Source organism: Vombatus ursinus, unplaced genomic scaffold (genome assembly GCF_900497805.2).
Source record: "Vombatus ursinus unplaced genomic scaffold, bare-nosed wombat genome assembly UNPS02007344.1, whole genome shotgun sequence".
In the NCBI taxonomy this organism is placed as follows: Eukaryota; Metazoa; Chordata; class Mammalia; order Diprotodontia; family Vombatidae; genus Vombatus; species Vombatus ursinus.
This window is the reverse complement of record NW_020947122.1, coordinates 5,104,960-5,118,208: the sequence shown is the minus strand read 5'-3', so window position 1 is coordinate 5,118,208 and position 13,249 is coordinate 5,104,960. Positions and strand designations below refer to the sequence as shown.

Sequence of the window (13,249 nt, the reverse complement as noted above, 5' to 3'; positions counted from 1 at the left end):
TACTTCTTAGAAGTTGTGATCATTATATTAAACATAGTAACTCCGAGGGGAGAACAGCACTGAATTGCATTCATTTAACACTTTTGGAACTGGAAGGAAACCTGATCTATCTGGATGACCATGTCCTTCTTCAAGAGTCAAGCTGAAGACTTGACTCACTGACATGCAACCTTTTTAAAAGGAAAAAAAATCCAGGGTCTCACTGCATTTGTAATTTCTGGACCCCAAAGAGAAAGGTCAAGAGGACTTTAACTTTTTATTATCTGTGAAACAAACTGTTCTTTGGTAGAATTTCCCATGATCATCTACTTGATCAGCCCTGAAGGAAATGCTTGGGTAGTAGTTACACATTTAGACATAGAAATAAGATGGGCATGATACTTTTTCATTTCCCAACCAGACTTCATTTCCCTACAACCTAAAGTAATTGCCAATGACTATACAATTTGATCTTAATTCCTCCAATGGAGAGATAATAGTCCCAAAGTATTCTGTCCTGGACAGATGAGACTGATTATGAAGAGAGCATCTAGAAAAGGATGGTGAAAGTGCTATACAATGATTGATTGAAGGAATCAGGAAAGTTTAGCCTAAAGAAGTGAAGACTCAGGGGAATCCACGATAAAGAACTCAAAGCATTCTAAAGACAGCCATGTAGATGAGGGGTTGGATTTGCTCTGCTTGGTCCCAGAGGGTAGAACTATAGGCACATAGCAGAAGATGTAACTTTCTTCATGTGATGAAGAAAGAATTGTGGTTGCAGAGAGATACGCTTAATGTTAGAAAAATGTCCTAATAATTAAGAGTTAGAACAAAGTGGAAGAGTCGAGGTGGAAGCTTCTTCCAAGCCAAATACCAGGATTCAAAACACTCATCTGAAAAGTGTGACCTCTAAAGTGGCCAGTGGATAAATTAGTGATTCACTCCCACAAAACATAACGTCTATAAATCTGAAAGGACATTAACGAGCAGCAACAAGAGACTGTGTGGTATAAAAGAAAAAAAAGATTAAATATGGAGGAAGATGAGCTGGGTCTGAGTCCCTGTTCTGACATTCACTAACTAACTGTGATGGCAGGGAAGGCATTCAACCTTTTAGAGACTCGATTGCCTCATCTGTGAAATGGAAACAATACTTATGCTATCACCTCAAACACTTCCCGTGAGTGAAGTGTTTTGTTAAGTGCCACATGAATGTGTTACCACTATTTTTGTTGGGACTTTGTTACTAATGGATTGTATAACTGCGCAGGTCACAAGTTCCTTTCTGGCCCTCTGTTGTCTCCTCTGTATTTTGCAAATTCTGGATCACCAAATAGTAAGCAGGACCTTCTTAACCCCTCATTAACTATGACAAAAGGAGCTCTTTTAAGGGCTCAGGATCAACCTGTTCCTGCCTCTGCCAGATCTAACTTTCCATGCCTTCATTGAGTGACCATAAAAAGAGGCAGGAGTGGGCACATGGACTTCTGTGCTTACTAAAGTGAAGGTCAGCACACACACAAAGATGCTCACTTAGCATCTTTGTAACTGCTAAGGAGGCAGCTAGGTGGCATAATGGATAGGGCACTGGGCCTGGAATGAGGAAGCCCAAATCTGGCCTCATATTAGCTGTGTGATCCTGAGCAGGTCATTTAAACTTCTGTTTGCCTCAGTTTACTCAACTGTAAAATGGGGATAATAAGAGCACCTACCTCTCAGGGTTGTTGTGAGGATCAAATGTGATGACATTTGTAAAGCACTTAGCATGATGCCTGGCACATGATAGGTACTATAGAAATTCTAGCTATCATTTTTATTCTACCATACCTGCAGATATTATTTAAGTATCAGTAACACAGGATGAATGTGACAATAACAGCAAATGACATATACTGCCGTAAGCATCGCCAAATATTGTTCATAATACTTTATATCATTTGAGCCTTACAATAACCCTGTAAGACAGGTTACTAAAGGTATAGTTTTATTGTTGCTGAGTCATTTTTCAATTGTGTCTGACTGTCCATGACTCCATTTGGGGTTTTCTTAGCAAAGATACTGGAGTAGTTTGCTATTTCTTTCTCCAGCTCATTTTACAGATGAGAAAACTGAGACAAATAGGGTTAAGTGACTTGCCCAGGGTCACACAGCTAGTGAGCATCTGAGACTGGATTTGAACTCAGGAAGATAAAGTCTATCTGACTCCAACCTGGCACTCATCCATTGTGCCACCTAGCTGCCCTAAAGGTATTGTTAATTTCCTCATTTTAAAGATGAGAAATTCAAGAGTGCCCTTAGACCCACAATCAGCAAATATCAATCCCAGGTTTCCCCAAATTCCAAGTCCAGCATTCACCCTACTACACCATACTGCCCCTCTAATAACACTGCTTCTCTGTGTCATAGTTTTAACCTCATAAAATACTTCCACAATTTCCATTGCATTTTCTTCCTCTGCGATCAGAAGGAAAACTATAATTACTTCCATTGTACAGATGAGTAAACAGAAGCGTAATGATTTTAGGTCAGCCATGCACAGCTGACTTAAGAGAAATTCTAGAAGCTCTGTCCCTCCTTTCTTTTTCCATTTTGTTAAGAATCCAAAGGAATGTGTGGGTTCATGACTATAGATATGTTCTTACCTGGTGATCCAGAGAGTGTAGAAAGGACTGGGTAAAATGAGGAGGAACTGTCTGGCCAAAAGATTGATAAATACTTCTGTTTTATTTTAGATTTAAGGACCAAGATTTTTTTTAAAGAAAGGCTATTTATGCAAATCTCATCCAAGACATCTCAAAACTGATCTCAAACTTCAGATACCATGAATTTTATTCTCTGATCTTCCTTTCATTTCATCAGTAAGTACTGGATTTTAAATTCTTGGCAAAGCCAAGAGAATCCATCTATCAATCAGTCATCAATCAACAAGCACTAATTTAACATCAACTATATGCCAAGCATTGTGCTGGGAGCTTAGGAGCTGAGGATGCAAATACAAAGAATGAAACAATCCCTACTCTCAAGGAACTTACATTATAAGAGGGAAGACAGCAAGGATGTATAAAAGTATATACAGAATGAATACAAAGAAAATATAAGGTAGTAAATACAAGGCAGTTTGGAGGGAATTAAGATCTGCTTTTAACTATACACCAGGAAGTGTTAATGAAGTGCTATGTATCTATGGCACAAATATTTGAGGGAAATGGCCTTGGGCAGGGGTCCTCAGTTTTCCTATCTGTGGAGTGGGAATAATAGCATCTCTTCATCTCCTAGTTCTAATATTGGGAAAAGCGATATAAGTGATGGGGAAGCCCTCTGGAAAGCATAAAATACACAGCATGAAGGCTAAGTGAGAATTAGCCCCATAACAGTTAACCTATTTGCTTCAAGCACAGTTACTGGATTCAATTTCTCGCCTATCACATACATCACAGATGAAAAACATTTGAAACGCAGCTGAAAGAGATTTCTGGGCCCGCTTGTATTAAGAGAGTGATTCTGCCTTTGAGACAAAGCAGAGCCACATTTTTGCCGCTACAAATCCTTTCTCAGCTGGCGGGGCCCCTTTCCCATCTCATTTGTGCCATGCCTTCAAGCCAGAAGGTTTAAGAGGTGTCAAGAAAGTTTCCATGCTCACAGAATACCGGGCACTGTTGCTGAGTCGTGGTGAGCTAGTTCTAGAAACCTCTTGCCAGAGGCCCAGGAGATGAAATTGATTCTGATGGATTTTTTCCATTCTGACCTGAAATGAGTGATTCAAACTCAGCATCCCCAGGCAGGCAAAAGGCCAAAGTGCGAGCCTTATATATGCTCCTGATACTATTGCAATTCTTTTACCTATACACATTATCATTTATAAGTAACACGTTGAAATTCTAAACATAGCCCTCACTTAAAGAAAGGGCTCAGATTACGTAATAAATGAGGATTTCATTTAATGAGCCTGTAAGAATAGATAGGCCAGGAGCAGTGAACAACTAAGTGATGGTGCTAATGCCAAATTGTGGACAAACAAGTCTCTAAAACTCATTGTGGATTACACGAATGGTTGTAGAAAAAGACTCAGTGGCCTTATTTATAATAAAAACTCTTTAAAGCACAGATATAGAGGCACATTTTTAACATGATAAAAAATATATTCCTAAAGCCTAAAGCTAGCATTATTTGAAATGCAGAAACACTAGAAGCTTTCCCAATCAATATAGAAGCAAAGCAAGGAAGCCTCCTTTCTCTGTTGCTATTTAACATAGTTCTATAAAAGTTAGAGTTAGCAATAAGTCAAGGAAAATAAATTAGGGTCATAATAATAGGCAAAGAAGAGCCAAAATTAACCCTATTTGGTAATTCATGGTAACTTACTCAGACTACCTCAGGGAACCAACAAAGAAACTAAATGAGACATTGACATAAAAGGAAGGAAATCCCAACCAAAATAACCACAAAATGCTTTTAAAAAAATCCTTCAGTCAATCTTCCAAGGCACATTTAAGATCTATAGAGATAAAATTATACAACACTCAAAATCAAGAATGACTTAATGATTGAAGGTATATTCAGTGTCATGATTGGGCCATGAAAATAAAATGAAAAGTATACTACTTACATTAATTTACAAATTTAATGCTGTACCAATCAAACTGTCTTACAGAGCTATACAAAATAATATTATAAAACATTTGAAGAAACAAAAGGCCTAGGTTGTTATGGAAAAAAATGAAAAAAATTAGGAATAGAAGAAGAATAGTACTTCTAGACCTTAAATAATAATATAAGCAGTAATCACCAAAACTCTTTGGTATTGGCTAAAAATAAATAAATAAATAAATAAGATCTTTACTAGCAATACCATATCTTAAACTATATTAGAAAGCAGTAATCATCTAAATGATTTAGGTCTTATTAAAAAAAATGAAGATGTTTATCACTGGAACAGATTAGATACACAATTTAGAAAAGCTAATGATAGTAGCATAGTGTTCAATAAATCTAAAGACTCTGGCTAATGGGGTAAGAATTCACTACTCCACAAAAATTACTGGGAAAACTAGAAAGCAATCTGGAAGAAATTAGGTTTAGAACAACACTTCACACCATGTAGCATGATAATCACCAAATGAATGCATGACTTAGATATAAAAATTTGCCTCATAAACAAATTGGAGAAACAAGGAAGAAATTACTTCTCAGATCTATAGATAAGGGAAGAGTTCATAATCAAACAAGGAACTGAGAGGATCACAAAGATAAAATAGACAGTTTTGATTACATAAGTTAATATTTTTGTACAAACAAAACCAATGCAATTAAAATGAGAAGGAAATCAGTTAAGTAATCTTTGCAGCAAGTTTCTTGAATAAAGATTTAATTTCCAAAATATATTTTAAAAAACTCAGATTTATAAGAATATGAGCCATTCTCCAACTTATCAGTTTATCAACAGGTAGTTTTCAAAAGAAGAAATCCAAGCTATTAATAGCCATATGAAAAAATGTTCCAAATCACTTATAAACAGAGAAATGCAAAGTAAAATAACTCTAAGATTCCATCTCACACTCATCAGATTAGCATTCCATTCAACCTCTTACTCTGCCTGGCAACTCCAAATCTTGTTCTCTATCTTCACCAGGACCTCTAATTAGCCCTCAGTTCTTTCCCTGGCTGTACTTTTCTCTCTTCCTCTCTTGACCCACTGGTGAACCAGTCAATTCTATGCTGTCCTCTTCTCTCGTCCCTTGCCCCTTTATTATATCATCAACATTTCCTGCCAAACCTCAATCTTAGATCACTACCACCATCCATTGTCTTTGCTCCTACATGCATACTGCTGATTGAAGTTGGACAAAATCATAAAACTGTGCTGACTGGGTGCATTACAAATCTATATTATATACATTCATTTAGACCTTCACTGTTGCCAGGCAATCCTTTTATTCCTCCAAACTTTTTCATCCATCCTCAAACCTGCCATGACTAAAATCCTTGCCTCATATTTCATTGAAAAAATGAGGTCATTCACCAAGAGCTTCTTCTTCTTCCCTTCTCTTCATCTCACATCAGCCAGATGTCTTCTGTCCCTATCTCCTCCTTCACTCCCATCTCACATACAGTGGTCATCCTTCTCTTTACAAAAGCACGTGTAGAAGACTATGAGGGTGGAACAAGTCTGATGACATCAGACTCAGCTGTTGTGCTGGTTAGTTTTATTGAATTGCTTTTTCCCTTCTTTCTTTCTTATCCATTGTTAGAGAAGATTGTTCTCTGGGGAAGGCAGGAAGGCAAATACAAATGGAAAAAAAGTGTTATAAAAACAAAAAAAAAGATAATAATTTTTTTGACTTCGAGAAAAATTAATCTGGAAAGGGGTATTGGGGTATAAGCACAAACAGCCAAAACTAATGAGAAACAAACGGAGTTTTGACCCAAATGTAAACCTAACCAAAGAAGCTTTGGCAAAGAAAATAAAATATGGTAACAGTTACTAGAAGACTTAACTAATTACGCCCCAATCTTGGAGTTCTATCCAGGGATAAATAACAACACCATGGGATAGTTGTTCTTCCATTTTAGGAAGAATATTGTTAAGCTGGAGTGCAGCTAGAAAAAGGTAAGGAGGATGACGAAGAGGCTCAAAACTAGGCCACAGAAGACTTTTGAAGGAACTGGGGCTGCTTGTTTAGCCTGGAGAAAAAGGAAGAAAAAAAAAGAGGAAGCGTTTTCCAGGACTCACAGGACTGTTACTTGGAAAGAGGATTCAACTTATTCGGCTTAGCCCCAGAGGGCAGAAGAAGGGAGAATGAGTGTAACTCACAGAGAATCAGACCTTAGGCTTGATCTAAGGAAAACTATCCTACAAATTTGAGCTGTCAAAAGTAGAACGGACTACCTCAAGATCTCCCCATCATGGGAGATCTTCAAGCAGAAATGCTATGTCCACTTATCAGGAATCCTATGGAAACTACTCCTGCCCAGATGTGTGTTTGGACCTAGATTTCCCATTCTGATTCCAAGCACAATCCCACTTTTCATGAATCTAAGCCTTGATCAATAGCTTCTTATAAGCCATGTGTATTTCCTACTTGTGTTGATGAAATATCTTCCCCAACCACTCCAGGTAGAATAAAGGAATTTCTTCCATTTATTTGGGGAACACAATTTCGTTATGTCCCAAATGCTTTTAAGAGTAGAGGGCCTAGAACTGCTGCTCACTTATGAAAAATAAGTGAGTGCTAGAGAGTGAGTCATAGTAACAACGGTCCCAGCTCCCTTTCCACTCCAGACCAACCCAAAAAAAGTAAACATCAAGGTTGTTTTGCATGTCTGATCTAAAAAAGTGTGGCAAAGTTTCTTCCCCACTCCCCACCTTTGGAGTCTTACCCAAAGAAAGAGAAAAATCATAAATCAGAGAGGAGACGCTAGACCTAAAACTAAATTTATGGTAGCAATATTTCCCTCTGTTCCACATTTGGCAGGCCTGTATAGTACTTGGTCTGTGGTCCAAGCAGGTTACATGCTGAATTAATGGGTAAATGCAAATACCAGCAAAGTATCTCTCCAAGTTATCATGATTCTCTTCCACTGCCCAAGTTTGTTAAAAAAATTTTCAGAACAAATAAATTTGAATACTTACTCTGGGAAGCATAATGACCTTCTGTTGCTTTATCTTCATGCCCATCATATTCCCTGCTGGCTAGTTGCCTGTTGGCAGTCTCCAGGCGGTCTACACATAAACAGGAAATGCTTTAAAAACAAATACATATGAATATAAAATCATCAGTCCACCAAGAAAACAAGATGGGTGCCAAGAGGAGGGCATGAATCAATGGTCAGGCAGGAGGTAAAAAAATTGGGGAGATCCAGAAGGTCAAGAAACTGGCAAAAAATACTATCTTCCTGACCCTTTGGGGAGGTATAGTACTTCTGTTTCCAAGTCATAAAAAGAAGAGTCTCTAGGGGTAGGCTCAAGTTGGTGTCTTCTAGCAAATTAATGTAATTCTAGTCCCTGTGGGCATGAATTGAAGTTCCAGGGAAGTTTCTGAGAAAGGCACGTTTGGATATTTGTTCCTTTCCTGCATGCCAAGACAGGAAGCCTACTGAAAACAGGGCCCTTCCCAGGAGGCTTGGCCTTCTTGTTCTGAAACCCAATGCCACGGAAGGAGGAAAGGCCCTATCATCTGAATTTCAAACAGGGCTGGTCCCAACATCTCCAAACACCTAGAAGGTATACATACCATATCAAAATAACTTGAAAAGGGGACATAGGCACAGGGTAGAGACTTCTTATCTTAAGAGACATTTGACATATCTTTAAATTTATTCAACAACATAGTATGCGGTCAAATGTCCTATTCATTTTGATTAGTACAGTTGAATAAATATGGACAGAGGGACCGTGACTCTTGATGAAGGAAAACCTGGAACATGATAATTGGGGATTGTAACTACCATGTAGTATGTGTGATAGGCACTAAAAAAAAAAAAGCTTGTTAATGATAGCAAGACAAGGTGGGATTTAGAGGGTGACTGTTTTCTCCCTTCACAAAATATTCAGAACTCTAGAGTAGGTAATCTCCCATCTCTGAGCAGTACATCAAAAAAGCATTTATTAAGCACCTACTGTGCACCATGCACTATGCTAAGTAGTGGGGATACAAAAATAAGCAAAAACAAAAAACAAAACCAGTCACCACCCTCAAGGAGCTCATAATCTAATGGGTGAGACAATAAGCAAAGCTATGTGCAGATAAGTTAACATAATACAAAAAGGAAATAACCAACAATGAGAAGGACTAGAATTGAGAGGAGTTGGGAAAGGCTTCCTGTAGAGAGTAGGATTTCAGCTGGGACTTGAAGGAAGCCAGAGAAGCCAGGAGGCAGAGCTGAGGAAGGATAAAATTCTACCCACGGAAGACAGCCAGTTAAAATGCCAATGGTCCATATAATCTTTACAATTCTTTGTTTGGAGGAGTGGGTAGATGAAGAAAATTTATTTATTAAATTTGGGTTTGGAATCCCCTGGGAAAGATATCCACATTTTTCTGTCCTTAACCACATCTTATCAAGTAGCATTATTTTTTAACAAAAGGAAAATATACATGTACACACATAAATACATAAATATCAATGATTCTAATGCATAAAGCAATATAACATCCTACAAGGCAGACAGAAATGATTCTACCCTTTAGTAATCAAAAAATTCAGTTTAGCTTCTCTAGCTTATCTAGCACAGGAGAAACCCTGCTCCATGACAAAGAAAACTCTGAATGTTGATAAGTAAGGAATATAACAAAGTATCCAGAACTTGGAGTGGAAAATGCACATAGAAATGAACATGCCTCGTAGGTCTCTATTGAAATCATGAAGTCTCCTGATCTCTCCTTCTAGTTTGTTCCTCATGGCTTTGTCCAGAGACTCTCGCTTGGTGGTAGACTTGACTAGACTCTCATAGGCTTCTGAAATCCTCTGAATTTCTATTTCAAACTGAAAGATAAGAAAAAGTCAATATTAAAAGTGAGGTTATATTATGGGCATCTTTGATATTCAAAGAAACTCTTGAAGATGGTCTTAAAGACTAAACCATGTTCCCCCTATACCAGGTAAGCATGTGATTTCTACTTCATAATCAACCTCCCTCCCTTCCTCTCTCTTGAAAAACACTCCGAAGTTCTATCAGGATGATGGAACAAATATTCAAGGTCATGTAGTCCAGCCTCAAGTCTCCAGAAATGACTCTAATATTCCTTGTATTTCCTTCTATTATGAAGAATCATAGAATCCAAAGAAGGAAACTATGAAGCTGCCTACTCTGACCTCATCCGAATCCTGAATCCTCTGGCAAGCATCCATCCAGCTTCTCTTTGATGTGTTCAGGTGATGAGGCACTGACCACTCCATTCCCTTCATGCCCAAGATGGCCAATTTCCTGTTGAGAAGTTTTTCCTGTTAAGCTAACATCTGCTTCTATGTAATGTCTTTCCATTGGTCCTAGTTCTTATCTCCTCTAAGCAGAAGTTGAATCCCTTTTCCACATGACAATCCTTCAAACATTTGAAAACAATTTATCACCCCACCCACCCCAAATCTTTTCTAGTCCAAAAAAATCTCAGTTCCTTAAACTGAGTCTCTCTATGGTATGATTTCAAATTCCTGTGTCATATTCACCCTCCTGTAGACATGCTGTAGGTTGTCAATTTCGATTTTAATATGTGGTACTCAGGACTGGAAATAGTATTCTAAATGTGATCTGAGATAGGAAAAGGATAGCAAGACTATCCTCTCTATCATCCTGGATATAATGCTTTCATTAACCCAGCTGTCCCGTTGCTTTATTGACTCATATTGAGTTTGCAGTCCACTAAAACCCACCAGGTCTTTTTTCACATGAACTGTTGTTTAACCATACTTTCCCAATTCTTTATTTGTGCAGCTAATTTTATTAAACTAGAATTTAGGACTTTACTAGTAATCTTTTTATACTTCAATATGATATATGATCCAATCTGTTGTGTTAGTCTGTCAACTTCATTTTGGATCCCTATTTCAAAAAACATCCAATGTGTTAGGTCTCTCCCATCTTTAGGCCATTTGCAAATGGCTTAAATATAGTGGATATGTCCCCTATTACTTTCACTCAAGTTATTGATGAAAATGTTGAATAGCTAAGACCAATTAATAACAAATCTCTAGGTATCTATTAGGAATCTCCATCCAACTTCCCATCAATCCCTTTACTCACTGGACTTGTTGATCCAGTTAGCAGTCCATTCAAATGTCTTATCATTGAGTCCACCTCTCTCCATTTTATCTATAATTATGTCATGCAAGATTTTGTCAAAAATCTTGATGAAAAACCCAAGTTTACTATATATCCACAGAATTCTCCTGAAACACTGACCTAGTGGTCTGATCAAAATAGGCAATATCATTGGTCTAACATGACTTTACTGATGAATTTATGCTGGCTTTTAAGAATCACCATTTGCCTTCCTGGGAGCTTTTTAATATATGTGAGCATCTTACACATATAACATAAGAGCTTCTCACATATATGATAAAAGCACCTTGTTATTTTTCCAAAAGTCTTCCTAAAGAATAATTTGCTAGTCTGAGCACATCTGATCTAAGAGAACCCAAATGACACTGAGAACTTCACCAGTGATCTCCAAAAAATTTTTATTGCATGCCCATATTGACAAAATATTTTTGAGTATGTTTCCTTAACATAGGGATAGTAACAGGAACTGGACCTGTGATTTCATCAATAAAGGGAACTAAGCTGAGGAAACCTTCTCCCAATATGGATCAGCACCTTCTCTGCAACATATAGTCTTAGAGTTTACTAGAGCACTTGAGAAGTTAATATCATTTCATATGGTTCAAATTTTATGAAGAACTCACAAAGGGCAAGCATTCACATGGTGATCGGAAGAAATGATACAAGGATACTCTCAAGGTCTCTCTTAAGAACTTTGGAATTGATTGTGTGACATAGGAGACATTGGCACAGGACCACTCAGCATGGGGTGCCCACATCAGAGAAGGTGCTGTGCTCTATGAGCAAAGCAGAATTGAAGTAGTTCACAAGAAAAACAAGATGTGCAAATTTAGAGAATCTACCCCAAATGTTCACATGGACCATTTGTGCCTGTCCTATGATAGGACATTCCAAGCTCATATTAGTCTGATCAGCGACAGTCAGACACACTAAAACTTGACTCTAGCTTAGTGATATCATTTTGGTCCTCTTTGAGAATGAAGGACAACAATCAATAGTTTCATTTTGCTTCTTCCCTCACTTCATTCATTAAATTATCCAAGTATGATAAAAAAAAAACTTCCTTGTTATTAAGAATAAGCATTTAGCAGGTGAGATAACCTTTAATGGTCCTTCTAGCTCCATACTTATGATCCTTTAAACCCCTTTATAAGGCAGGTGTCAGGGGTAAGAACAACATTTGTGTAGTTAGGACAAGAATGTTAGGTCACAGTTTACTGTCTATAGTAGCTTGAATTCTAGGAGTATGATTTAACCATGAGCCTACATGAATCTATAGGAGAACATGCTGTGTTTGTTATAATGGAGTTTTATTACATTTTATAGCAGATTTCAGTAAATTCAGCTTATCACAGATTAGATTCTCTTCTGAGGTTTTTTCTAGCTCTACAATCTATGATCCTAGAACATATATAGAAATGGGTGATAAGATGATGCACGAACTGATAGTCTCTTGCTTCTATATAAAGTAGGTGATCACACAAGAAAGTTTAGAGTTATTTAATCAATTTCATGAGACAGATTCAATTAAGAAAAGATCCATGATTTTATCACCATGGGGAATTCTTGGTGTAAGAACTTTAAGCAAAGGTGGATTAAATGACTTGCTCTGGGATCATGCAAGTAAAAAGAGGGAAAGGTACCCAAGGTTTTGGCTACTTCAAAGAATTACGTTTCATCATCATAATCATCACCATAGCTAACATTTCAATAGCACCTACTACAGGATAGGCACTATGCTAAGCACTATGCAAATACTATCTCATTTACCCTCATAACAACCCTTTAAGGCAGGTGCTTCTGGCTCAATATCCATATTTCTGGCCTTTCAATTGTTCCATTCGGACTACCTGCGATCATCTGGTCCTCTACCTGGTTCAAAAGGCCATGGTAGACAATATCAATGGCAAAATGGTCAAAGTATTTTGGGCTTTTCTGTACCAAAGTCTCCTTTAGACAAGATCATGCAAATACAGAATCCGAGAATTCTGGGATCAATTAGTGCTATTTTATTCCATTTTATATGTAAAGAAATTGAAACATAAAAGGTAAAGTCTCTTGCTCCAAATAACAAATATATCTAGTAGTATGGTCATCATGATGACAACAATGACAACAACAACCATGATGATGATGATGATGATGATGATGATGATGATGATGTAAGTGCAATGAAACAGATACTTGTTCCTGTAAACAGTGAAACTTTTCCAAAGAGAACCCCCAAAACTCAGAATTCCAAAGGATTAACCAGGGTCCTTTTCAACATAAGCATCTTGTTATTTTTTCTAAAGGTCTCCCTACAGCACAGTCAGATATGCTGACCACATTTCATTTCAGATCACCCTCTCTATTTTCTATATTGTGGACTGCTTGTTATGTAGCAGTAGAGGGTACAGCACGTCCTGAAACCATTTTCTAGTTTAACCACAAATTGTTATGCTTCCTTTCAATTTTGTTTTCAAAAGAGGTAGCTTCAAGACACATCAT

At 37.5% G+C, this 13,249-nt stretch overlaps 1 protein-coding gene across 6 annotated transcripts in view; it reads right to left on the bottom strand.

Moving 5' to 3' along the window:
* Window positions 1–13,249, bottom strand: part of AMOTL1 (angiomotin like 1) — a 255,024-nt gene that overhangs the window by 60,032 nt on the left and 181,743 nt on the right. For all 6 annotated transcript variants that reach the window (XM_027849355.1, XM_027849356.1, XM_027849360.1 and 3 more), the window contains 2 exons: window positions 9,321–9,465; window positions 7,613–7,702 (listed from right to left, as the gene is read on the bottom strand). In XM_027849355.1, the coding sequence (XP_027705156.1) occupies window positions 7,613–7,702; window positions 9,321–9,465 (235 nt within the window). The remainder of the gene's footprint in view (window positions 1–7,612; window positions 7,703–9,320; window positions 9,466–13,249) is intronic.